The sequence below is a fragment of the Lampris incognitus genome, chromosome 10, assembly GCF_029633865.1.
Source record: "Lampris incognitus isolate fLamInc1 chromosome 10, fLamInc1.hap2, whole genome shotgun sequence".
NCBI lineage: Eukaryota > Metazoa > Chordata > Actinopteri > Lampriformes > Lampridae > Lampris > Lampris incognitus.
The window spans coordinates 52,219,165-52,247,075 of NC_079220.1; the positions used below are offsets into that span (position 1 = coordinate 52,219,165).

The window sequence follows — 27,911 nt, forward strand, 5'->3', positions numbered from 1 at the left end:
GGGGGGGTAGCTAGTTCAGTGTGTGTGTGGGGGGGGTAGCTAGTTCAGTGCGTTGTGGGGGGGGTAGCTAGTTCAGTGCATTGTTGGGGGGGGTAGCTAGTTCAGTGTGTGTGTGGGGGGGGGTAGCTAGTTCAGTGCATTGTGTGTGGGGGGGGGTAGCTAGTTCAGTGCAGTGTGTGTGTGGGGGGGGTAGCTAGTTCAGTGCGTTGTGTGTGTGTGGGGGGGTAGCTAGTTCAGTGCATTGTGGGGCGGGGGGGGTAGCTAGTTCAGTGTGTTGTGTGTGTGTGGGGGGGGTAGCTAGTTCAGTGCATTGTGTGTGGGGGGGGTAGCTAGTTCAGCGCATTGTGGGGGGGGTAGCTAGTTCAGTGCATTGTGTGTGGGGGGGGGTAGCTAGTTCAGCGCATTGTGGGGGGGGTAGCTAGTTCAGTGTGTGTGTGGGGGGGGGTAGCTAGTTCAGTGCATTGTGTGTGTGGGGGGGGGTAGCTAGTTCAGTGCATTGTGTGTGTGGGGGGGGGTAGCTAGTTCAGTGTGTTGTGGGGGGGGGGGTAGCTAGTTCATTGCGTTGTGTGTGTGGGGGGGTAGCTAGTTCAGTGTGTTGTGTGTGTGTGGGGGGGTAGCTAGTTCAGTGCATTGTGTGTGTGTGTGGGGGGGTAGCTAGTTCAGTGCATTGTGTGTGTGTGGGGGGGGGTAGCTAGTTCAGTGCATTGTGGGGGGGGGTAGCTAGTTCAGTGCATTGTGTGTGTGTGTGGGGGGGGGTAGCTAGTTCAGTGCATTGTGGGGGGGGGGGTAGCTAGTTCAGTGTGTTGTGTCTGCTCTGTCATGTCTGTTGTGTTGAGGGTGCCCATATGAGAAGGCTTTACTTTCCAGCCTTATTGCCCCATAAATCAGAGAAATCAGAGCTACTGGAGGCGGGGCGTCCGGGTGGCGTGGCGGTCTATTCCGTCGCCTACCAACACGGGGATCGTCGGTTCGAATCCCCGCGTCACCTCCGCTCGGTCGGGCGTCCCTACAGACACAGTCGGCCGTGTCTGCGGGTGGGAGGCCGGATTGTGGGTATGTGTCCCGGTCGCCTCACCAGCGCCTCCTCTGGTCGGTCGAGTTACCCGTTCGGGGGGGGGGGGGAACAGCGTGAGAGGTGAACCGAAGCGGCTGGCGACTCCACGTGTACGGGAGGAGGCCGTGTGGTAGTCTCCAGCCCTCCCCGGATCGGCAGAGGGGGTGGAGCAGCGACCGGGACGGCTCGGAAGAGCGGGGTGATTGGCCAAGTACAATTGGGGACAAAAAGGAGGGGGGGGAGGGGGTCCCCCAAAAAATAGAGAAAAAAAAGTAGTGGAGGTGGGACCTGAGGGTGGGTGGAGCGGGGCATTGAGGGACACGTGATGACCCGAGCCTTGCCGATGGGAAGGCCCCCGAGATTGTGCTGACGATGCACCGCCTTGCTACGCCTTAAGGTTGACGTCGGCGCGGGCTGGGCACCGCCGGAGGCGTCGCAGACGGCGGTCGGGTCCTCCTGAGAACACGAAACGGATGGAAAGCAGAAAGGACGACGGGGCAAAAGGTGGAAGAACGGAGAAAGGGGGGAGGGTGGGGTTATGGGAGAAAGAGAAGGGCGGAGGTGTCCCGGGAATGAGACCGGGGAGACGGTTGGAGGTGCTCCTTAAAGCCTGGTTTTTTTTTTCGCAGCACCAGCGGGGAAGGAGTCACAATGCCAGCCTCGGCAGCGCAACACACGCGGAAGGACGGACACACACACACGCACACACACACACACACACACGCACAACCCTGCACCCTGGGCCCGCTGAGGCTAATTGCCATGGCAACTGGCTAGGGTGGGTGTCGGCTGCACACGGGCTCTTCCCGGGCGGGTGCGGATAGCGGCCGGGCGGAGAGCTGCCACCTCGCGGCTGTTTGTGCCAAACTTCCTGCAATTTGCATCCGGTGCACCGAGTGCAGACACACACACCGGTGTGTGTGTGTGTGTGCGTGTGTGCGTTTGTGTGTGTTGTGTTGCGCTTGTGTGTGTGCATGTGTTAGTGCGCCTATAATCAAATATGCACACACACACACGCAGCCACGCCCTGTGCGTATTTGTGTGCAGACCGTTGCTGTAGAGACTAGCTAGGCTGCACAGTGTGTGTGTGTGTGTGTGTGTGTGTGTGTGTGTGTGCGTGTGTGTGTGTGCGTGTGTGTGACAAATGGCTGTTTGAATTATGAATGACTGGGGCGCCAGTAACGCCCCCCAAAAAGCACGCTGCTGCACCCGGGCCGAGCAGATGGGCTCCATCGCACGTGTCCGTCTTTGCTCCGAGGTCCCGCGTGCCGGTCCGTCTTCTTCCCGGGCCCTTGAGCAGATGGTGGCCGTGCGGTCTGTGAAACGGGGTCCGCGGCGCGTCCGGTTGCGCAGCCGGATCTCGGCTCCTCCTCCTCCTCCTCGTCCCGAGAGCCTTCGCGCCGGTGTTTTCTTCGATGCTCCTCTCCCCCCCCCCCACCCCACCCCCCACCCCCCTGTTCCGCTGTCAACAGTTTTCATGTAGCCCAGAGGCCACGCTATTAAAATAAGTACTGTGTATTCCTGACAGAGGTCCTCTCTACCCTTGTATCTACTACTACTACTACTACTACTGCTGCTTTTGGCTGCTCCCGTTAGGGGGCGCCACAGCGGATCATCCGCTTCCATCTCTTCCTGTCCTCCGCATCTTCCTCCGTCACACCAGCCACCTGCACGTCCTTCCTCACCACATCCATAAACCTTCCTCTTCTCCTCTTCCCTGGCAGCTCCATATTCAGCATCCTTCTCCCAATATACCCAGCATCTCTCCTCCACACATGTCCAAACCATCTCAATCTTGCCTCTCTTGCTTTGTCTCCAAACCGTCCAACCTGAGCTGTCCCTCTAATATACTCCTTCCTAATCCTGTCCTTCTTCGTCACTCCCAATGAAAATCTTATCATCTTCAACTCTGCCACCTCCAGCTCCACCTCCTGTCTTTTCATCAGTACCACTGTCTCCAAACCATACAACATAGCTGGTCTCACAACCATCTTGTAAACCTTCCCTTTAACTCTTGCTGGTACCCTTCTGTCACAAATCACTCCTGACACACTTCTCCACCCACTCCACCCTGCCTGCACTCTCTTCTTCACCTCTCTCCTGCACCCCCCGTTACTTTGGACAGTTGACCCCAAGTATTTTAAACTCATCCGCCTTCGTCACCTCTACTCCTTGCATCCTCACCATTCCACTGTCCTCCCTCTCATTCACACATAGGTATTCTGTCTTGCTCCTACCGACTTTCATTCCTCTTCTCTCCAGTGCATACCTCCACCTCTCCAGGCTCTCCTCCACCTGCTCCCTGCTCTCGCTACAGATCACAATGTCATCCGCGAACATCATCGTCCACGGGGACTCCTGCCTGATCTCATCCGTCAACCTGTCCATCACCACCGCGAACAAGAAAGGGCTCAGAGCCGATCCTTGATGTAGTCCCACCTCCACCTTGAACCCATCTGTCCTTCCAACCGCACACCTCACCACCGTCACACTGCCCTCATACGTATCCTGCACCCACTCCTACATACTTCTCTGCAACTCCAGACTTCCTCATACAATACCACACCTCCTCTCTCGGCACCTCCACTCCTCAGGCATCCCCATCACTTTCCAAGATAGCGTTAAACAATCTACTTCATCTATCCTCTCTACCCTTGTATCAGTTTCTTCAATTTAATTTCATCCTTCTCTCCCCCCCCCCCCCCCGGTGCCTCAACATTTCGCTCCCTCCTCTATCTTGCTGCCTCCCCCCATCCTTTGTGTCTCGCTCTGCCTCGCCGCCCTTGAAACGATCTGTACACCGGCCAGCGGAGCTGGTGATTTTATCCGAGAGGGCCGCGTATTTCTTTGGTTATGGCCTGTTTTTCTGCGCCTGGCTGAATGAAACAATCACTTGCGCTTTTTCGGAGATCGCTTATATCGGTGAAAAGAAACACACACACAGACACACACACAGAGTAAGGGGCGAGCTTTATGACACCGGTTAGCTACTCAGGCTTTACTGAGGAGGCCTTGGGGAGCACGGCGGTAGACGCGTTTTCATCACTGACCCCGACGAAGTTGCGGCTGCCCCTCAAAATGTCGAGTAAGTGCAATTCAGGCCTGTGAATCCAGAGGAGGACAAGACGAGAGAGGACAAGAGAGGGAAGGTCGGCGTTGTGCGTGTTGACTGTTTGCTGTGATCATGCTGCAGTTACAGTCGCTTTAGTGTATCATTAACAAGACAAGGTCAGAGCCTGGTACATGTGGCTGGACCGTGGGTGGTCACTGTGACGGGAACTGCATGCACATGACCGTCACTGTTCACAATTGTGGCCAATTTGTTGCAGGGATGGTCAGCGGTAGGGTCTATAATCTGAATTCCGGATATTAAATGTTCATCCGCAATTTTCTGTAGTGGTCCCAGTAGTATTTACCTGTGAAAGTGTACTGGAGTAGCATATCGCATGACACGGCTAAGCTACTACTACTACTACTACCTTCATCAGGGCCCCGAAGAAGGCCCGAGGTCCTTTTTGGAGATGTCCAAGTTCCAATAAAGACATTTTAATTACACGGCGCGCCTTGGTCAGAGAGATTTGCTCTCTTTTTCTCATCAGAAACTTAGCGGTGTCGCCCATCCCTACTTTAGATTCAGCCTCCGTGTGACGAAGGCGTTCCCCGTGCCCCCTGATTGGCTAAACCCCGCCCTAACCCCCTGATTTTAGCCAGTCGGAGAGAGAGTTTGTAGGGCGCCACGAAGCGCATCGGTACCGGTGCTCCACTACTGCGACGTACAGATTTAGCTGGTGGTGATCGGCTTGGTCCGCATTGCGCGAACTCGTTTGGCAAGGGCTTTTAAGTAATAGAGGTTCATTCATACGCAAAAGTCTCCCTACTCCAGCTTTAAGGTATATGGCCACCCGTCAGCACCGTCTTTTGTTCTGGCAGCGGAGCATGACAGCCAGAGACTGTCAGGGATGGAGAGACTGTAGGTGTAGAATACAAAACGAGTTGCGACAGAGAGAGTCTCAGAGGTGGGGGGGGGGGATGGGGGGGATGCTGTAGTAAGGGAGAGAGAGTTTTTTGGGTTTTTTTGGAGATATGCGAAGCGTTTCAGTTGTCATTTTGAGAGAGCCGAGGCGGGTTCGGCTCGAAGCAAACAAAACGTTCAGACCAAACATGGTCCCTTTTGCTCAAGTTCAGCCCTGGTTTACAAGACAGACGGAGCGAAAGACATGGTGGAAGGATGGGGTCAGAGAGGAAGAAAGATAAAGGGGGAAAATAGGGGGAGGAAAAACGACAACAAAAATCCCATAGTGGTGGTCTGAACAGAGGCCCCGTGCGTTTCGCTGAGGCGTTCCGCTTCCGTTAATGCCCTTGTGCTGAAAGAGGTGGCAGTACTCCCTCCCAACGTCCCGGGTTGCGAACAGGTCAAAAAACATGGCGGTGAATGGGGCTAATGCTGACAAATATCATCATCACTCTCCATTTCCAATATTTATGAGTAACTGAACTATGACTATTCATAACACGTGAACACATTCATAATCTGACATAGTCCTGAATTGTAATATGGTTTTACTTTCAAAGCAATTGCTCTAGTATCCAGGCCACGTGGTTTTGATTGGTTAGCTGGTTCATGAATAATAATTAGCTCGCCAACAGTCTGACTCAAGACAGCTAAGCTTGTCGACTTGTAGCAGGGACACGTTTGCTGTTTTTCAACCCAGACCACACGTCCTTTATCCACCTTTATCTAAAGAAGCGTCGGGGGGTCTCTGGTTTAGCAAATTTACCAGCAAAACAACTTTTGTGTAGCCGCCATAAATCTTTTTGAAAATCAGACCCACTTGAGTGCTCATTAGATGTTTTGCATATCTTAAGATCAGCTGTTTGCCACCGGATGGTGTACACAATAAATCAAATGCGTAGAAAATCATGTTTACAAATTGTCTATGAACGCTATGAAATTTCCAATAATAAAAAAAAATCTACTTAAGTGCTGAATTTGTACACAAATCTCAGACTCCCCCCTTCATTCTGGTCTGGTTCATACTCTTGATCACCACCTACTGGTAAAACAATATCGACTACTACTTTCGGCTGCTCCCGTTAGGGGGCGCCACAGCGGATCATCCGCTTCCATCTCTTCCTGTCCTCTGCATCTTCCTCTGTCACACCAGCCAGCTGCATGTCCTCCCTCACCACATCCATAAACCTCCTCTTTGGCCTTCCTCTTCTCCTCTTCCCTGGCAGCTCCATATTCAGCATCCTTCTCCCAATATACTCAGTATCTCTCCTCCACACATGTCCAAACCATCTCAATCTTGCCTCTCTTGCTTTGTCTCCAAACCGTCCAACCTGAGCTGTCCCTCTAATGTACTCGTTCCTAATCCTGTCCTTCTTCATCACTCCCAGTGAAAATCATAGCATCTTCAACTCTGCCACCTCCAGCTCCACCTCCTGTCTTTTCATCAGCGCCCCTGTCACCAAACCATATATCATAGCTGGTCTCACATAGCTGGTAAAACAATATCAAAGGTCCTTTATCTCTGCTGGATAAAGGACCTCTGGCCTAAATGCCAGGACTCTTGGCTAATACCAAGGCAGTCAAGATGTGTACACCCTGTATAGAGACTCTACGTGACATTGCCTATCGGCCACTCGCCTGGTAGAGTAGATATAATGAGGAATTTCAAAACCTAATAAACATTAGCATATTGTCAGGGTTTTTTTGTTATTGTTGTTGTTGCATTGTTAACTGTGAAAATGAGTGAAAGTAGTTTTCCAAGCCTATTGCCGTTGCCTAGTGGTTAGAAAGGGTGTCCCTGAATTGGAAGATGGCACCAGCACATGCTGGTAATTCCAGCAACAGTCGAGTTGCCTGTAAGTATCCTTGAGTAACACCTGCCTGCTCTCTCATTTCAATTCGCTCTCCATTAGGTCCAGTTAAACGTAGAAATTGCTTTTAGCGCATCAACAGGATATGCCCTCTGTGCACTCTCACTATAGCTTCTCCTGCAGGGACAGTGTGTTTGTGTTGAGTATTTGACAAGCAAGGCATTCTGACATAATAAACAAAGAAGTCCCAAAGTTTTTTTTGTCCATAACTTGGAAAACTAATCAGAACCAGAAATTCTTTTATTGCCATGTGTATATTATAGGCACTAGGAATTTAGCTTGGTGTTGTTGTAACTGCAAAACGCATACATGTGTATATACACTACCGTTCAAAAGTTTGGGATCACATTGAAATGTCCATATTTTTGAAGGAAAAGCACTGTACTTTTCAATGAAGATAACTTTAAACTAGTCTTAACTTTAAAGAAATACACTCTATACATTGCTAATGTGGTAAATGACTATTCTAGCTGCAAATGTCTGGTTTTTGGTGCAATATCTACATAGGTGTATAGAGGCCCATTTCAAGCAACTATCACTCCAGTGTTCTAATGGTACAATGTGTTTGCTCATTGGCTCAGAAGGCTAATTGATGATTAGAAAACCCTTGTGCAATCATGTTCACACATCTGAAAACAGTTTAGCTCGTTACAGAAGCTACAAAACTGACCTTCCTTTGAGCAGATTGAGTTTCTGGAGCATCACATTTGTGGGGTCAATTAAACGCTCAAAATGGCCAGAAAAAGAGAACTTTCATCTGAAACTTGACAGTCTATTCTTGTTCTTAGAAATGAAGGCTATTCCATGCGAGAAATTGCTAAGAAATTGAAGATTTCCTACACCGGTGTGTACTACTCCCTTCAAGGGACAGCACAAACAGGCTCTAACCAGAGTAGAAAAAGAAGTGGGAGGCCGCGTTGCACAACTGAGCAAGAAGATAAGTACATTAGAGTCTCTAGTTTGAGAAACAGACGCCTCACAGGTCCCCAACTGGCATCTTCATTAAATAGTACCCGCAAAACACCAGTGTCAACATCTACAGTGAAGAGGCGGCTGCGGGATTCTGGGCTTCAGGGCAGAGTGGCAAAGAAAAAGCCATATCTGAGACTGACCAATAAAAGAAAAAGATTAAGATGGGCAAAAGAACACAGACATTGGACAGAGGAAGACTGGAAAAAAGTGTTGTGGACGGATGAATCCAAGTTTGAGGTGTTTGGATCACAAAGAAGAACGTTTGTGAGACGCAGAACAAATGAAAAGATGCTGGAAGAATGCCTGACGCCATCTGTTAAGCATGGTGGAGGTAATGTGATGGTCTGGGGTTGCTTTGGTGCTGGTAAGGTGGGAGATTTGTACAGGGTAAAAGGGATTCTGAATAAGGAAGGCTATCACTCCATTTTGCAACGCCATGCCATACCCAGTGGACAGCGCTTGATTGGAGCCAATTTCATCCTACAACAGGACAATGACCCTAAACACACCTCCAAATTGTGCAAGAACTATTTAGAGCAGATGCAGTCAGCTGGTATTCTGTCGGTAATGGAGTGGCCAGCGCAGTCACCAGATCTGAACCCCATTGAGCTGTTGTGGGAGCAGCTTGACCGTATGGTACGCAAGAAGTGCCCATCCAACCAATCCAACTTGTGGGAGCTGCTTCTGGAAGCGTGGGGTGCAATTTCTCCAGATTACCTCAACAAATTAACAGCTAGAATGCCAAAGGTCTGCAATGCTGTAATTGCTGCAAATGGAGGATTCTTTGACGAAAGCAAAGTTTGATGTAAAAAAAATCTTATTTCAAATACAAATCATTATTTCTAACCTTGTCAATGTCTTGACTCTATTTTCTATTCATTTCACAACATATGGTGGTGAATAAGTGTGACTTTTCATGGAAAACACAACATTGTTTGGGTGATCCCAAACTTTTGAACGGTAGTGTATATGCACATAAAACAGATCTAGAAAAAAAATAAAACCGGCAAAAAGTAAGTGTCAGTGGGGGGAAGGAAACCTGTTGATTAGTCTTGGGGAGCAGGGGCCTGTTGATTAGTCTGACTGCAACAGGAAAGAAACTGTTATTGTGGTGTGAGGTTTTGGTCCTAATGGACCTCAGCCTCTTGCCAGAGGGCAGAATCTCAAAAAGGCGATATCCAGGGTGGGAGAGGTCGGCAACAATCTTCCCTGCCCACCTCAAGGTCCTGGAGGCTTGCAGGTCCTGGAGAGATGGGAGGTTGGCAGCCGATCACCTTCTTCGCCGAGCAAATGATGAACTGGAGCTTACCCTGGCCCCTGGGGGTGGCGGCAGCATACCAGACGGTGATGGAGGAGTTTAGGGGGGACTCAAATAATGGAAGTGTAGAAATTCACCATCATTGCCTGTGCCAGGTTGAATTTCTTCATCTGCCGCAGGAAGCACATTGTCTGCTGCGCTTTATTGATGGGGGAGCTGATGTTTAGCTTCCACTTGAGGTCCTGAGTGATGTTGGTGCCCAGGAAACAGCATGACTCCACAGTGGTAACTTGGGAGTCACAAGGGGTGGGGGCACAGGGCTGGGCTTCTCCTGAAGTTCACCACCACCTTCACTGTCTTCAAGGAGTCTAGATCCAGGTTGTTCTGGCAGCACCAGGAGACCAGGTGGCCAACCTCCCGTCTGTAAGCACTCATCAACCTCAGATATGATGTTGATGAGCGTGGTGTTGTCCGCAACTTCAGGGGCTTGAAAGATTGATATCTGGAGGTGCAAATTGGTGTAAAGCAAGTAGAGCCGTGGGGACAGGGTGCAGCTTTGGGGGGCACCAGTGCTGATGATCCGAGGGTCCGAGACATGCTTCCCCATCTTTACGTGCTGACTACTGATGGCCAGGATGTCAGTGATCCACCTGCAGGTGGAATGGGGCACGTGGAGCTGGGAGACTTTGTCCTGGAGGAGAGCAGGGCTGATTGTATTGAATGCAGAGCTGAAGTCCACAAACAGGATCCTAGAATCGGTACCAGCAGTGTCCAGGTGAAGGAGGGTGTAGTGGAGAGCCATGTTGACTGTATTGTCTATCGACCTGTTGGCTCTGTAAACTGTAGTGGATCCAGGAGGGACGTGGTGATGGACTTGAGGTGGGACAGCATTCAGAAGTCTTCATCACTACAGAGGTCAGAGTGACAGGTCTGTAGTCATTTAAGCCTGTGATCCTTGGCTTTTTGGGGACACGGATCATGGTGGAGGATTTGAGGCAGGCAGGCACCATGCAGTCCTCTAGGGAGGCGTTGAAAATGTCTGTGAATACATGAGACAGTTGGTCTGCCCAGTGTTTAAGGGTTGAGGGCATCAGGTCCAGCTGCCTTGCAGGGGTTCTGTCTCCTGAACAGCCCGTTAACATCCCTCTCCAGAATCAAGAGAGAAGGTGTGGTAGGCAGGAGTGGTGTGCTTAGGCTGGGAGTTGGGGGGGGGGGGGGATGTGTTGTGCAGATCGCTGAGAAAGCCCAGAATGTGCTCTAGCGTGTGGGTCTTTGTGTTAACAGTCTTATGTAACTGCTCATGGTTAACCGTTATGACTAATCTGGGGTCTCTGATGTGATGTTTGTGTCGATGTGCATCAAATACTGTTGAATTAATTTCGGTTGCTTTGCCTGTGCTCCTGTTATCTTCGCCCGTGCTTACCAAGTAGGACTTCAGCTGCCCACGGTCAACTAAACCTGAGATAAATCCTTCAGATGACATTTATGACAAAGATACAAACATATTGGAGGCTACTGGTGAAGTGTGATTTTACATACAATAATAATATACTTTATTCATAGTGCACCTTTCTGAACAGCGTTACGAGGTGCCTTACACGACAGGATAAAATAATACACATAGTCAAGATAAAACAACAAAATACAATAAAAAATGTAGGATATAGTAATGCCAGAGCCACTCCACGGAACAGGGTAAAACCCTGTCAGGATAGAGTCACAAGAGCGTGACTAAAACGAAGAGAATTTAAGCCGATGAAACGAGGATTATGATAAAAAAAATGTTTTAAATAAAGTGACGAGGGAAAAATATAAAGAATTAAAGATGTAACATTATAAAGGATATAAACAATATAAAAAAAAATTGGGCAGAGATGGATTTACTCTAAAAAGCCTTCCTGTAAAAGTAAGTTTTAAAAAGTGGTTTGAAAGAAGGCCATGAGTTTGCGAGCCTAATGTCCTCGGGTAGGGAGCCCCAGAGCTGTGGGGCTCCCCCGGAGGACGCCCGGTCGCCTTTAGTAACGAGGCTGGCTGAGGGAACGGTTAAAAAGGACCCGCCTGAGGAGCAGCCGCCAGGCCCATGGGGTGTGAGCAAATCAGAGGTATGTGTAGGAGCGAGGCCATGTGGGGCTTTGTTAGTCAAAGTTTAAAACTGAAACCGTGGAGTCAACAAATAGACCCCCATATTGTGGGCAGAGTGCTTAACGTTGGAGCACAGCTTCCCTACACTCTTTTCCGGGTCCCCGGTTAGGTTGAGGGGGCCGAATAAAAGGACCTCAGCTCTGGACTCATTCAGATAGAGACGTTTTGTGACATCCAGCACGTAATATCGGAGAGACAAGCCATAACACGAGAGAGAGAGATTGTGTGTCATTACCAGTAAGTGGGACATAAAGCTGGGTGTCGTCTGCATAACAGTGAAAATTAATGTTATGATGACGGGTGATCTGATCCAGGGGGAGCATGTAAATGGATGATAATAATGGGAGCAAAGGTTGACCCCCCTGGGGGACACCACGTGTGAGGGGGGCTGGGGATGAGGAGAATTCTCCCATTGTGGGAACAAACCAGTACACAGTGAGCAGTTGTTAACGGAGGGAATTTGTGGGCCAACAGTGTGACATACTTCTGTCAGAACTCTAGTGGGGATGGTGTTCAGTTGATAGGTGGACAAATTCAAGTGGAAGATTAACTTTGAAGTCTTAATAGAAAATGTTGCTGTGAGCAAGTCAGACCGGCGAGGGGATTCAGCGCCAGCGGGGAGATTGCCTATCGCCGGTGTAATGTGGAACCTAATGCCATCTAATTTCTTAATAAAGTGGTGGAGAAAGTGCTCGCGTTTTTCCGGTGGATGGTTGGCAGGGGCTAACCACTGAATTTATAGCCTGAAATAAAACCCTGGGGATGTGGCAGCTGCTAGCAATTAAATTAGAAAAGTAGGAACGCCTCGCTTCAGCGCCTGCGTTCTGATAAGCTGGCATCAAACTTTTCAGGCTGTCAAGAGACGCCTTGAGTTTGGCCTTCCATTTTCTCTCGACTTTGCTGCACTGCCTCTTTAAGTCCCTCGTGTGGCCTTTAAGACGGGGGAGGGCGTTATGTTTGGCGCGTTTAACTTTGACGGGGGCAATGCCATCAAGGATCGTCTGACAGGTATTATTGAAATTATCCAATAAATTATTTACAGAGAGATCCTTCTGGTGAAGGGCATTGCTAGCCGGAGCCAATAAAAACTTTTTTCTAAAACTACTAGCTGACTTGCAATGAAAACACCAACAGCAGATACAGTGATATGGCTATATATATATCAACACGGATACAGGAAAAAGATTTTAATGCATATATATATACGTATATATATATATGAGGTATATGGCTTGTGAGCAGGGAGCAGGGTGTGAAAAATCATAGCTTTGTGATCAGAGACATTAAAATCTAGCAGTTCAGCATTATTAAGGGAAACATTATAAGACAATACCAGATCAAGAGTATGCCCCTTATTATGAGATGGCTCCTTAACAGATTGTTCAAGATTAGAAGTCCCAAAGAAGTTAATAAAAATCAGTGATAAAGCATCACCAAGGATAAGAACCGTCATATTTGCCTATAATAAAAGAAAAAAAGTTCACAAAATTCTTGACTAGAACTAGTGTTAGTCTTGGGTGGTCTATAGATTAAAATACTGAGTATTGGATGTTGGCCATATTAAAGAAAACCCAGAGATTCTAAGGAAGAAAAGTATGAACAGAGACAGGGGCGCGTTTGTAATCGTTAAAACTGACAGCTAACCCACCTCCACGGTCGGACAGCCTTGGTTGATTAAAACAGGAGTAATTGGGGGGCATGCCTCAGTTAGCGGGATAGGACTCGGTAATGAATAAAAAAATCAATATTATTGGTCGTGATGAAGTCATGGCATAAAAAAAGACTTGTTAGAAAGGGACCTCGTGTTCGGCAAACAAAACATAGCAGCAATAGTTTCAACAGGAGATGCGGTCAAAGGGTGGCATTCCTGCTGAGTAGAAGTTCAACCTGATTTTGTTGTTGGGAGTGGGTGGAAAATTTGCTCTTATTGTGGCTTTAGTAGTATCTCTGGGTCTATAGATGGTACGGTTTAAGGTAATCCTAGTGGGAATAGAAATATTGTTGACAGAGGAGTGCTCGGCAGGGATGGGCAACGTGACCCAGAAAGGGTCAGTGTGGCTGCAGGTCTTTGTTCCATCCAAGCAGTTACCCACCTGGGTCAACACATCAAGGTCCTTAGCGAAGACTTTCGGTTGACCGATAGAATCAGATGTGTAACTGCTTGGTTGGAACAAAGACCTGCACCTTCGCCGGCCCTTTCTGGATCAGGTTGCCCACCCCCTGCTGGAAAACTCCCGGCAAAAGGGTCAACGACAGATGAGGTCAGCGGAGGGAGCCAGCGGGCGGAACAGGACCGTGGAGTGCCACCGCAGGTGGAAGCAGAGGCTCCGGGAGGGAAGCGTGGTGGTGTAAACAGTCAGTCACGTGGAGAGGGATGTACGGCGTGCTGCAGGTTGGCCGCTAGCATCCGGCTACCCAGCCTGTTTGGGGTGGACTCCGTCAGATCTGAAGGAGGAGAGATGATCCCAAAACAGATTCAAATTATCATTAAAACCTATATTGTGTGCTCCACGGGCCGGCGTCAGAATAGGACCTGAGATAAAAAACAAGACTTTTCGCACGCGCTTAAATCGCTGAAAAGGTCAAGTAAGGTCTAGGCGTTTTAGGCCCAGACGGCATTTCGGCCATCGTGTTCCGCCTCTTTCGCTCCCCACATGCACTGTTGCCAACATGCAACCAAAGCATGTTCCCGTACAAGCGTGATTGGTCGCTACTCCTCGGACTACAACGGCGAAGGGAAATCGGAACCAGGACGCTTCCGATCCGATACCGAAGTCTTGCCCCGTGCCTCCAGATTCTGTATAATATAAAGGTACAGAATCTGTTAATAGATATTAACACTGGATCGACTGCAGGCCACTACCCCAAGATGAGGACATTGTGTTCGTGGAACTATTCCCGAACAATCTTGAGCGTATGCCATTAGATATTGTGCGGTTACAAAGAAACGAACGTACAGGTGGTTATGCGGCTGCTGCTGCGAGGGAAGGCAGCCAGTTGGCAACGACGTTCGAATATCCCGCGGCATCCGAGCTTTCATTTCATGCACCCGCTTAATGCTATTCAGGGTTACACGTGCTTGGAGCCTATCCCAGTGTGCATTAGGAGGAAGACAGGGTAGATGCCCTGGACAAGTTGTCAGTTCGTCACAGGGTCCACGCACTCAGTTACTCACATGCAGTTAAGCCTGTCAGCAACTTGAGAGTCTCTGACTCAGCAGTGTCTCTGGGAGGAAATGGCGCCAACTGAAGGAAACTTAAGTGAACCTGGGGAGAGGACGAAACTCGGTCTATTCCGTTGCCTACCAACACGGGGATCGCCGCATCTGATCCCCGTGTTACCTCCGGCTTGGTCGGGCGTCCCTACAGGCACAATTGGCCGTGTCTGCTGGTGGGAAGCCGGATGTGGGCGTGTGTCCTGGAGTTGACGGGGGCGCCCCAGTGGCTCACCCGGTGGAGGCACCTACCACATAGGGCTGAGTCCTTGCCGCAGCCAGTGGCGCCCCCAGAAATGTTTCATAGGGGGGGGCCAAGTGGGGCCACTGGAAATCTTGGGGTGGCACACCAAAACCAAAAGCCACGAATGAATTTCGGGAATTCTATGATGCTGTTGTAGTATACTGTATAGCCTAGTGGAAAACTGTCAATATGAGAGTTAAGAAAAATATACATTATTGATTTAAATGAACAGCACCTAATGTAAGATATCAGATAGAAGCATATTCTGCATATGCGACTCGTGGTTGGGGGGGGGCAGCGGGGGGGGGGCAGGGATAGTATCAGGGATGGCCACGGCCACCCCTGGGCCACCGCTTGGGGGCACCACTGGCCGCAGCTCTCCGGGTTCGAATCCGGCCCGGGTCCCTTTGCCGCGTGTCATCCCCTTGCCTTTCCCGTCTCTCTCTCGACTATCGATTCAAGGCTGGGATTTGAACGCGCATCCCTCTTGCCGCTGGGCAACGGCGCCGAACACAAAGCCACTTAGCGTTTGATGAAGAGGCCAATACGTGTGCCGGGAAAATACATCCCACGTTGGCACCAGCAGGGGAGTGGGACTGTAAATCTATAAGGATGTTGGTCTCCGTAAATGACCGTTTCTGCCTTTGTGCGGTGGATTTCAAAGACCCGTTCGGCCTCCACTCGCCTTGCCTTGGAAGGAGGGAAAAACCTGCCCGAATCTGACATTTTAATGGGCTGTCCGCCACCTCAAATGTCTTTTTGATGGCTCGGAGCCAGCCCGGGGTCGGAGAAAAGGTGTCTCGGCTGTTAAGAAGAGACCCACCAACACCGCCACCACCACCACCACCACCACCCTCCCGTCTCTGTTCTGGGGTCGGGGGACTCGCATGCACGGACACAACTGTGTCTACACACCAGCCCTCCACTTGACATTTACTGCTGAAAATGACACAGCGTGAATCCCTTAATGAGGCTTTATGGGGAGAAAAATATCCACGTCTCGTTTTTTTTTTTTCATCTTTCATCCTTCATCCTCCTCCTCCTCCTCCTCACCGCATACTAAGCAGGTCAGCCCGTTCGTGAGGTTACCGCGGCGCCTTGCCGGTTAGAATTTCCCGGATTGGGCGTGTGTCCTGGCCGCTGCACTAGCGCCTCCTCTGGTCGGTCAGGGTACCTGTTTGGGGGGGGGGAACTGAGGGGAATAGTGTGATCCTTCCACGCGCCACGTCCCCCTGGCGAAACTCCTCACCGTCGGGTGAAAAGAAGCGGCTGGCGACTCCACATGTATGGGAGGAGGCGTGTGGTGGCGTGCAGCCCTCCCCGGATCGCCAGAGGGGGTGGAGCAGCGACCGGGACAGCTCGGAAGAGTGGGGTAATTGGCCGGATACAACTGGGGAGAAAAATGGGATAAAAATATCCCCCCGATTGGTTGATTTTGCTGGAGCCCGTGGGTGATGTCGTCACAAGGGCGGGCTCTGATTGGCTCGTTCAGTCAGTTGACTTTTTCTGACACAAAACCGGAAACAAAGCTGCCAGCAGAGCTAATATCATGTTTTCACCTGCGTATAATAAATCGATACGGCGCCGTCCTGGACAGCCCCTTCCTTCTCCAGGACGGGACTCGCAACGTACTGATCTCTGACCTGCTCGGTACAGCACTCGCATACACATACGTACACAAAAGGGCACAACCGACGGAAATGACACACCGATAGATGCGAGAGAGGATGCGAGAGAGGATGCGAGGGTGCCGGTGTTTGGCCCCCGGCCCCCCGCTCCCTGGAAGCGAGGCTGGTTTATGGTTAGAGCTGTACAAACATAACCCTGGTGCCGACGAACCGAACTGGACCGGACCGAAAGGCGCTCGGATGACGCCTAATCGAACCGGAACATTTATCGGCCCCGTGAAGGAGGGGGCCGTGTCGCTCATTACAGGAGGTTAAGCCTATGAGGGAGGCCCTCGGCTCGAGAGGCGGACATGTTCCGCCCTTCCGCAATACCCTCAGGTTTTCCACCTGACTACATCAACCCTCTTGATTTCGTGATGATGGTTAAAAAAAAATTTTTTTGCAACCCCCCCCCCCCCCCAATTTCCCCCATGCGACTGTCTTGTCCGTCTCTCCACTTTGTTCTTCGGTGGTTCAAATTGAAACGCGACTAAAACGCTGCAGAAACGTGTCACGGCTGAGGCCGCTCGAGGGATGATCCAGCAGTATCGGACTCAAGGTGGTGACTGGTGTAATGCACAGTGTTACCAGATATTTGCTCTTATGGCTTGATGGTGATGACGATGATGAGTCATGCGGTGGCACTTGGGGGTAACTCTTTCAGCAGGGAGAAAAACATTCAGCGCTTGCCCTTGCTTTAAATTCTGGTGCCTGCCAGGCTCGCCGGAGGCTCTTTTTTTGGGGGGGGGCGGGGACTGTTTACACCACGCGGCTTATGCGAGGTATTGATCCTCCGGCTGAATTCAGAAAGATCTCAGCTGCCGCCGATACCTTTATCTACTCAGGGGTGAAGACATCGAACCGCCGGCCTTCTTCTCTCACCTGCCTTTGAGAGTTGGAATTGAGGGGCGTTGGCCATGTCTGCGGGGGGGGGGGGGGGGAAGCCGGATGTGGGTACGTGTCCTGGTCGCTGCACTAGCGCCTCCTCGGGGGGGGGGACTGGGGGGGAATAGCGTGCCCCTCCCACACGCTCCATCCCGCCTGGTGAAACTCCTCACTGTCAGGTGAAAAGAAGCGGCCGGCGACTCCACGTGTGTCAGAGGAGGCATGTGGCCCTCCCCGGATCAGTAGAGGGGGGGGGGCCGGAGCACCGAGCAAGAGTGGGGTAATTGGCTGGGTACAACTAGGAAGAAAAAGGGGGAACCCCCCCCCCCGCCCCGCCCCCCAAAAGAACAGAATGTGACTTGATAATCCTTGGCTTGCTTTTTAACAGTGTGTGTCTGCGTGTGTGTGTGTGTGTGTGTGTGTGTGTGTGTGTGTGTGTGTGTGTGTGTGTGTGTGTGTGTGTGTGCACCTCCCCAGGCCTGAAGACCTACCTGATCTCGGGGAGGAAAGTGCAGCGGCACTCGTACTGCAGTTGCTCTCAGCATGGGGACTCCACCTGCCCCACGCCCAAAGCGCACACGCCCGACGGGGCCCCCGCAGCCTGCCCCCTGCCCCCGGACAGAGCCAAGGTGAGCTTATTCCCGGGGGAAAGGGGAACGGTGCAGAAATTCCCCCACAAGGGGGTGGGGGAGGTGGGGTGGGGGGACGCAAAAAAACACACAAATTCTGTTGCAGCCAAAATGTGCGTCATCCTGTTCGCTGTGCGGCCACCTCGGCCTTTACCGAGTCCTTATTACTGGCGAACCAGCAGCAGAACACCGAGGTCTGTTTAAACCCATTTCATTCAGCCAGCGAGACGTTTCTCCCCAGCCAGCCGTAGCGTCGAACCCTCGTCGTCCGTCGGTCTAGAACGTGGCCGCGTCCACCTCCAGACACTCCCCCACTGGACCTTCAGGGCCCCGCGCCACCTTATAAAGGCCATACTAAGCAAAGCATATTGAGATGGTGCAACTAATAAGCAATACTTCTGAGGTTATAGAGGGAAAACTCATAGCTAATGGCTTACTGGTTGCACAATAAGGCCATGCAGAATAAGGCATTAATGAGTGCTTAATAATGACCAATTAAGAGCCAATTTGTTGCTAATTTGCATGCTAATAAGCACCTACTTAATGGTGACTATGTTCCCCATACTAAAGTGACATCTTGATCATCACTAATTCACTAGTAATTAAGTTTTTTTACTTAGAATATGTTCCCCATACTAAAGTGTTACCCCATATTCATTAAGTGTTAGTAAGGGAGAATAACTCTTCTTGTGGTACTACCATCTTATAAAGGCCATACTAAGCAAAGCATATTGAGATGGTGCTACTAATAAGCAATACTTCTGAGGTTATAGAGGGAAAACTCATAGTTAATGGCTTACTGGTTGCATAATAAGGCATCAATGAGTACATAATAATGACCAATTAAGAGCCAATACGTTGCTAATTTGCATGCTAATAAGCACCTAATTAATGGCGACTACGTTCCCCATACTGAAGTGTTACCCAGAGGTGTATCGTGGGCCCTTGCAGCGACTCCTCAGATCTTTCATTGTGGACTAAGCCTCTCCACCAAGCCAGGTTTTGGGGAGACGAATCGATAGAAGAAGTCAAGGGGGCGGAGTCGGGGTGGGGATGGGATGGGAGGGTGGAGAACCGTGGCTTCCTTGGTCCGTTAATGAGGCAAGCTGTGCGGGGAGATGGATAAACCTTTCTGCCGGCTTCCTTGCCTGACGAACCAGTGACTCCTACTTGGGGCTTTTCATCCTCGGCCTGGCGCGCACACACACACAGACACACACACGGACACACACACAGACACACACACAGACACACACACGGACACACACGGACACACACCACCATATGCCCAGGTTTAAGAGGCTCGGTTGGCAGGTGACTGTGTGAAAGCATCATGCGGCAGTCACGTACGGCTTTTTATTCTCATGTTCCTGTGCAGCTTGCATGTACGTGAAGCTTTTTTTGGGGGGTGGGGGAGTTCCCCTCCCCTCCCCTCCCCTCCCCTCCCCTCCCCTCCCCTTTTCCGAGCCGTCCCAGTCGCTGCTGCTCCCTCCCTCCCCTGTGCCGATCCGGGCAGGGCTGCAGACTACCACACGCCTCTTCCGATACATGTGGAGTCGCCAGCCGTTTCTTCTCACCTGACAGTGAGGAGTCTCACTGGGGGGGGGGGGGGTGGAGCATGTGGGAGGAGCACGCTATTCCCCTCAGCCCCACCCCCACCCCCCCCCCGACCGACCTAAGGAGGCGCTGGTGCAGCGAACAGGACACATACCCACAATTCGGAGCTTAATCACCTCCCCCCCCATCTCTCCGGGCCCTCTCTGCCATGCATGGTAGTGGATGGGAGGTAGAGAGAAGATGAATGGGATCCACACAAAAGAGCTAAAAAGCGCGTCCCCCCCCCTCCTCGCGTCCCCCCTCCTCGCGCCCCCCCTCCTCGCGTCCCCCCTCCTCGCGCCCCCCCCCCCCCTCACTTTCTCGGCGGGCACCGCCGCCGCTTGCCGGCATTGTCTGCTCTGAAGTGGATTACGCCGAACGCACAAAAGGCGGCGAAACGAGCGGAGTGGTTCTCATCGCGGTTCCCCCCTGTCAGTGTTCAAGTAATGAGGTTCTGTGTCATCGCGGCCCGTCCGGTCCGCGTCTAGTCATCGCGGTCCGTCTCTCCCCCCCCCCCCCCGTCCCCCCCCCGGCGCGCCTCATCTCTCGCTTTCTCTTCCTTTAACCTCCCGCTCCCCCTGCCCATCTGTCCCATCCAATCTGCGGCGCCGCCTTAATTAATTCTGTCCGTTCTTCTCTCTCCTCTGCCACCCATCTGCTGCATCACTCCCTCTCTCCCCCCTCCCCCTCCCCCCTCCCCCACAGTCTCCCTGTCTCTCCTGCCGCGTGCTCCCGATGCCGGGCGACGACCGGGCTCCCGAGGAAGGCGCGGCGCAGAGCGGCTGCCGTGATGAACACAAGGCCAACGGCGGCAAGGTCAGGCCGCCGGTCATCGCCCGAGCGCGGTCGTCGGATGGGACTCGAACCTGTGTGACGTGACCACCCTGCGTGGTCTCGTGGCTTTAGTTAGAGCTGTACCGTGTTGTGTTGTGTTGTGTTGTGTTGTGTTGTGTTGGACCAAATTTGAAAAGCGAGGCCCACGACAGCAGTTTTGATCTCCTGAATTTGGCAGTCCGGCTGGTTTGGGTGTATTTCAGTACTGCCACTATAGTTAGGACCTCCTATGCATGACGGTCTCTTTCCCTCCTTCTCGCTCTTAGTTGGCTGAGACGAGAATCGATAACGCGTGGCCCCCCCCCCTTTCTGCACACCCTGCAGCGAATAGATGGCGTCGCAAATTCAAGATGAGTTTCAGGACTGCTCTCTCTCTCTCTCTCTCTCTCGCTCTCTCTCTCTCTCTCTCGCTCGCTGTGTGTCTCCCTCCCTCTCTCCCTCCGGTGCCAGGACTCCTCAGCCAAGTATCCTCCCGTGGCCTCCGCAGGGCGCAGCCCCAAGGCGCTTAACGGCCTGCTCAGCCCTCAGCCGGAGCCGCTGACCAACAGCCAGACGTCTCTGTGTGAGATGCTGCAAGAGAAGGAGAAGAAGACCTGGAGCGGGGGGGCCATGGGCATGGACCACTCGGCCCTCATCCCTCTGCGGTCCAAGAACTTCCGAGAGAGGAGCGACGCCCACTTTGTGGATGTCATCAAAGAGGACAGGTGAGACGGCAGGACTACTCCGGAGGTCTGGGGGCGAGGGTTGGAGGATTTTTTTAACGAGGCAGTTTAAAAATTCACTCGGCTCAGATTGATTCAGAATCGACGCCTCCAGAGATGGGTTACTTCTTATTCCGTACCGGGATTCGGCGTTCGAAAACCCCGAATGCTCTTTTACCCAGAATGCAAATTGCCAGGCTCTCATCCGGTCTCCTCCATAGACCCTCGCCGGTCATGCACGTGGTTGGACCGGTGAGGGTCTATGGAGGTAGCCAGTTGGCAACACTCACATCCACGCCCTCCTCTACCTCGACCTCCGGGTAGTCGCTTCATTCAGGTGCGCTGGCGGTCTCGAGTCGAGGCGACTAATTGCACCCGGGTCATTTTCTCCGACTTCAAACCGCTCGGTCTCGAGACACAGAAGACTTGAACTGTCGTCACGGGCTGCGTAATAACACTCTGCAACCGGAGTAAACCGATCCCGACGTCTAAACTCGGGTAACCAGACCTTTGATGACGACATAGCAGAAAGACCGTGTTTCATCCTTGTCTGCATTCAAAGGTTGTCGCGAATTCCTTAGCTAGCAGTGCTACGTCCAACCAGTGGCGCCCCCAAGGGGTGGCCAGGGGTGGCCACGGCCACCCTGATACTATCCCTGCCCCCCCTCCCCCAGCCACGAGTCGCATATGCTTCTATCTGATATTTTGCATATGTATATTTTTCTCAACTCTCATATTGACAGTTTTCCACTAGGCTATACAGTATACTACAACAGCATCATAGAATTCCCGAAATTCCGTCACGGCTTTTGGTTTTGGTGTGCCACCCCAAGATTTTCAGTGGTCCCATTTGCCCCCCCCCCTATGAAACGCTTCTGGGGGCGCCACTGCGTCCGACAAACCTCCAAGAGGAACTCCCCTACCCTCCTCCTTCGCCAAGTGCCACCGGAGGGAATTGATAAACGGGATAAGAGATCCTCCTACAACCCCTCGTCGCCATTTCCCTTCGCCTTAGCTGCGTCTGGCGACTGATCCAGCGAGCCTTATCTGTCGTGTGTCGTACAAAAGCTGCTGTCTGGGGCCCCTGGGTGGCGTGCCGGCGTCCGCCCGGTGCCAGCGGAGGCGGCCGGGTTTGCTGAGCACCGATCGGCGGATCACCGTGGGAATCATTATTTTCCAAGTGTTTGAATACCATCTCTCGCGTGGCCTGACGGGGATTACTTTTACTAATGTTCTGAAGCGCTCCCAGTGTGTCGGGGGGCGGGGGGCGGGGGGTGGTGGGGTGGGGGGGGGGTATGAGTGCTAATTTGTCTTCTGCCGCTGTCTTATTCTGACTGTCTTTGCTGTTCCCGATAGTCTGATGAAGGATTATTTCGACAAGCCCCCCATCAACAAGATGAGCCACACCTTTCTGGATAGGACCCTGGAGTCCGCCTACCGGACCAGCTACCAGGAGGAGGTATGGCTCGAACACCACGGGTCAGGGCCGGGCTAAGGCTGGAGTTCTGGCCCGTGCAGGGCTCTAGTGTGTGTGTCTGTGTGTGTGTGTGTGTGTGTGTGTGTGTGTGAGAGAGAGATTATGTGACTGTCCGTGTCTGTCTTCCTTCCTGCATGCTGTCAGAGTCAGTTATCTGTACTCCAGAGGCGATCCGACAAGCCCTGTCAGGGGGAACCGGCGTCCTCGCGCTGGCGCTGGCCGCCCCGGTTCTGCAACTGTCTGCCTGCGGGTCTGTGTTTTGTCTGGGCACCCCGTAAGCACTGCGCTACGGCGCCACCAGCACCGGCTCGAGACTGCGGCAAAGAGAAATCACTGCAGGACCTCGCGAGCGTTGTCCTTTTAGCGTCTATCGCCCCCTGCTGGCGCAGACTCGGAAGTGCACCGTCACCCTTGGAACGAAGTTATTGCTCCAGTTGCCTTTGATTATAAAGGGTTATTCCGTTGTTTTTAAACGGCTCGGGTCTTATTTTCCTAGTTTTTGCCGTTGTGCATGTTGGGCGTGGTATGACGTCACTCACCGGCTTCCTTTTGGAGATTTTGGACAACTTGAACACAAGCCTAGAACCTGTAATTTCAACGACAGCAGCAACAGTTCTAGTACCTCACTTAGACAGTGTACCTGATCTCCTGTTATCCATGACTCCTCAGCTGTGCTGGGGAGCTCGTGTGTACTGCTGTCTATGGGCCGGTTAGTCCTGCAAGTTGAACCAGGAAGTAGCCCAGCAGCGAGATGGAGAGTTGTTGATAATAGCTTTCAGCTTCCACTTTCGTTTTCTCTTCCAAATACGTGGATTAGACCAGTGTTTCTCAACCGGGGGTCCGCGGACCCCTAGTGGTCCGTGGTGTACTTGCAAGGGGTCCGTGAAAATAAAATATCTTTAAAAAAAAAGATCCTATGACATTTATAGAAATAGGATTATTTTACTCAAATGTGACTGAGACCTTTATCTACCTAAACTATAAAGGGTAACAGGACCTTTTTCTCTAATTACATCTGTTTCACAAGTGTCATTTATTGTATTTTAATGAGAGATCTCGCTCCCGTTTGCATTGTTAAAAGTTACTGCATACAAATTCTGTTGTTACATATATCTGAAAGTTGCTGAATACATATTCTGTTTTGTTACATATATCTGAAAGTTACTGAATACATGTTTTGTTTTGTTACATATATCTGAAAGTTACTGAATACATATTCTGTTTTGTTACATATATCTGAAAGTTACTGAATACATATTCTGTTTTGTTACATATATCTGAAAGTTACTGAATACATATTCTGTTTTGTTACATATATCTGAAAGTTACTGAATACATATTCTGTTTTGTTACATATATCTGAAAGTTACTGAATACATATTCTGTTTTGTTACATATATCTAAGTTACAACTGAAAGCTCTTATTTTTGCCCCAAAGAGTGAATAAATGCTATAATGCAATTTAAAATGCAGTTTCTACCCCTCCCCCAAGATCAGGTGGAGGGGTCCTCAGGGTAGATCAAAACTAGGCAGGGGGTCCAGGACCCCCAAAAAGGTTGAGAACCACTGGATTAGAGGATTGGGTTAAACGCTGAGAGCCCTGTAAGACGTCGCTGTAAAGCTGAATCCCAGGGCGGTTCCTGATAACAAACTCTCTACAAGGAAGCCGGCGAGTTACACGATGTCGTCGGTGAGATGCACAATGGCACAAAAACAAAAAAAAACAAACTGCGAGACCCTGGTGATGAAAAAAAAAAACCCCAAAACATTACCCTTTAATTATCCCGCCCCTCTCTTCCGCTCCCACACCACCATTCATCTCCTACCAGGGAGTGACCTGGAAGAGGCGGGTGGTGTTGTGGGGAGGGGAGGAGGAGGAGGGAAGCCAGGAAAATTGTAGGCTATTGGTGGAGCTGAAGTGCAGCTCCATCATCAAAACGAGACGCAGGCTGTGGATCGTGCGGCCCCGTCAAAACTTTCGCCCCGGCTCACAATACACAGTTGTGTATCTCCTGCCCCATACGCTGGTTGATGAAGTCATCATGACCCAGAACTGACAACTGGTTTCACTACACAAGGCAATGCACAATTTTCAACGTTACAAGTGAATATATCTGACTGAAAAACCCAATTTTAACTCGCTCATGCTTCACCCACATGTTTTTAATTTTTTGGCACGATGTCAGATTATGGGCATCCAAGGGGGTAGGATAAATACGTGTATCCTTCACCGGGGCAGTGTTTTAGCAGCTCCTTTTGTCGCCTACAGTATTGAACCAGCGAGCAATATGGCGGCCCAGTCCTCTATTTCCGGGCCGCCGAGGAGAGCCGGTGGTATAGAGGAGACATTCTCGGGGTAACGGGACACGGGTTCGACTGTCTGGGTCATAATCGTGAGACGTGAAATGGATCTCATTAGCATTCGATAGGTAATGCGTTCTCGTCGCAGGGTCGGTTTGTTTCAGCCCATCTCTTTTTAATCCGGGTCACTCGTAGTTGACAAAGCTGACGAGCAATTAGCAGGGAAAATCAGAATCGTGTCAGCCAAACCTTAAAATAACAATAATCCTTTTTTTTAATGTTTCCTGGACAATAAAACCCCTTTCAGGGTGCAGGTTGTAGTGATGACCCTGACAATACCATGCATGTTGTGCTTTCTTAAACCGTAATCCTTCCTTTTTCAACCTTTTCGCCCCGAGCCTCCTCCCCCTATTCTCCTATTTCTCTTTCTTTCTACGCCACCGGCTTGTTTCTCTGTCTCCCCCCTCTCCCAGGTGGAGACGCAGGCGCCCATGCAGACCTTCGCCAGCCAAACGTTCAGCTCCTTCCTGGATATGCTGCTGTGCTTCTCAGTGTTCATGGCCCTCGCACTGGCCTGTTTCCTCCGACCGGTACTCACCCGGCAGGACGTGTCCACCCCAGCACTCATCTTGACCTCTGTCGCCGCCCTACTGGAGGCCCTGGCTCTGCTGCTGGCAATTCGGTGAGGGTCATGAATGACGGGCGACACGGAGGTCCGGTGGTCCTCACTGGGGGCTACGGTCAGAGTATCTTTGCTCCTGTGTAGCAGCCAGAAACTTGCCTCAAATTTGGTACAATGCTGACCCTTGGGGAAATCATGACTTGCAATTTACGATGAACAATTTGTGTTAATTGTGGTTAAAACAAAATTTGATTAATCATGGCGGCAGGGCGGCATGGTGGCACCCTCACAGCAAGAAGGTCCTGGGTTCGAGCCCCGGGGTAGTCCAACCTTGGGGGTCGTCCCGGGTCGTCCTCTGTGTGGAGTTTGCATGTTCTCCCCGTGTCTGAGTGGGTTTCCTCCGGGGGCTCCGATTTCCTCCCACAGCCCAAAGACGTGCAGGTCAGGTGACTCGGCCGTACTAGATTGTCCCTAGGTGTGAATATGTGTGTGTGTGATGGTTTGGCGGCCTGTCCAGGGTGTCTCCCCGCCTGCCGCCCGATGACCGCTGGGATAGGCTCCAGCATCCCCGTGACCCCGAGAGCAGGATAAGCGGTTTGGGATAATGGATGGATGGATGCCCTTTTGTTAATATCCCTTTTTCATTTTAATTTCTGACACTGGAGATTTATAAAGGTCTCTGTATCAAACTCCGCAGGAGAACTATGTGCAGAAATCAGGCCCGGGGTTTTTGAGTTATTCTTTGTCATACTCAGAATGTGTAGCTGAAATGTGTCGGGTGTGAGTGTTTACCGAGCACTATGAAAAGGATTACAATAAAGCCACGTGGTCTCGTTCGCTGATCTTAGATTGGCGTTTCCATAGCGAGGGGCTTCGTGTAGACCGGCTGAATACCCAGGCGTTGACGTGCGCTAGCCTAATAGACCGCTACCGTCAGACACACTGAGTGTACAAAATATTAGGGACGCTTTTCCAGTACGAGGCAACGTTAGAAGCAGCCCACGTGGGTTCTAACCCACGCTGAACCCCGCGCGGCCCACAGTTGTGTTGAGTCGGCTAGCAGCGGATAGTTACAGTGCTAAGAATAGCTTCTTCCATCTCATTTCACAGATGGTAAGCTTGATTGAGGTCTGATGACTGGGTGGGTCACTGCGTGAAGCTGAATTAATTGTCATGTGTCGATGCTGTAAAAAAACAGTTCACAGATGGAGGCACCGCCACTAGAACATGCACCTGATGGGCAGCAGCGGTCTGGCTTCTTGCGGCGTTCAAAAGCCGTTTGTTTTCTCCAAGGTTGTGTGTAAATATAACGCTATCGCTGTATCCCGGTCAATCGATCATCAATTTGAAAATAACAGTAAGATAACATCCATTATCCGAACCGCTTATCCTGCTCTCAGGGATGCTGGAGCCTATCCCAGCAGTCACTGGGTGGCAGGCAATAATAATAAAAATAATGTAATCGTCAATGTAAAAAAAAAAACCTGGATTTATCACATGACTTTCCCCCCCCCCAACTCCCATTGCCCAAAAATGTTTGTTCCTTGGCACTACTGCAGCTGCAGTTTCCTGATTTTGCTGAGACGGCAGCCGTACCTCATTCGTATCCAGCTTCAACAGGTTTTGCATTGTTTTTATGGCTCTTTTGGCATCATTGTCGTACCAGACTGTCTGCTGACCAAGTGTGGGCTGTGTGTTTCTCGGCACCAATAACGCCTGCCTCCTTCGACTGGTCTTTTTCAGTCAATGACCTGTTTTTAACCACCGCCATGCTGTTAGCTTGATGCCCGTTGGGTCACACTTGTAGCACTGCAGTTCTTGACAGACCAAAACCGACATTTTCTGCCACCCACTATCATATCCCCCATTAAAAAGCACCTAAATTATCGGAGCATCGCCCTGTTCAGCCTCCCTGGGAAAGTGTACTCTAGGGTGCTAGAAAGGGGGCTGCGACCAATTGTCGAACCTCGGATCCAGGAGGAACAACACGGATACCGTCCTAGCCGTGGAACAACGGACCAACTCTTTACCCTTTCGGAAGTGCTAAGGGAGGCATGGGGGTTTGACCAGCCAGTCTACATGTGTTTTGTGGACTTAGAGAAGGCTTATGACTGTGTACCCTGGGGCACTCTGGCGGGGGGGGGGGGTACAGCGGGAGTATGGGGTACAGGGGCAGTTGCTACAAGCCATCCGGTCCTTGTATAACCAAAGTGAGAGCTGTGTCCACATTCTCGGCACAAAGTCAAACAAATTTTCGGTGGGTGTGGGACTCCGCCAAGGTTGTCCCTTGTCTCCGATTCTGTTTGTGATATTCATGGACAGGATCTCAAGACGCAGCCATACTGAGGAGTGTGTCCATTTTGGGAACCTCAGAATTGCATCTCTGCTCTTCGCAGATGATGTGGTTTTGTTGGCTTCATCAGAACGCGACC

General features: G+C 51.1%; 1 protein-coding gene across 1 annotated transcript in view; it reads left to right on the forward strand.

Annotated features, from left to right (window-relative positions):
• The window catches only part of LOC130119308 (adenylate cyclase type 9-like), a 45,031-nt gene that overhangs the window by 7,893 nt on the left and 9,227 nt on the right, over positions 1 to 27,911 (forward strand). Inside the window, 5 exon segments of the mRNA XM_056287765.1 lie at positions 17,797 to 17,948; positions 20,250 to 20,360; positions 20,829 to 21,082; positions 22,436 to 22,538; positions 25,331 to 25,539. Coding sequence (XP_056143740.1) covers positions 17,797 to 17,948; positions 20,250 to 20,360; positions 20,829 to 21,082; positions 22,436 to 22,538; positions 25,331 to 25,539 — 829 coding nt within the window.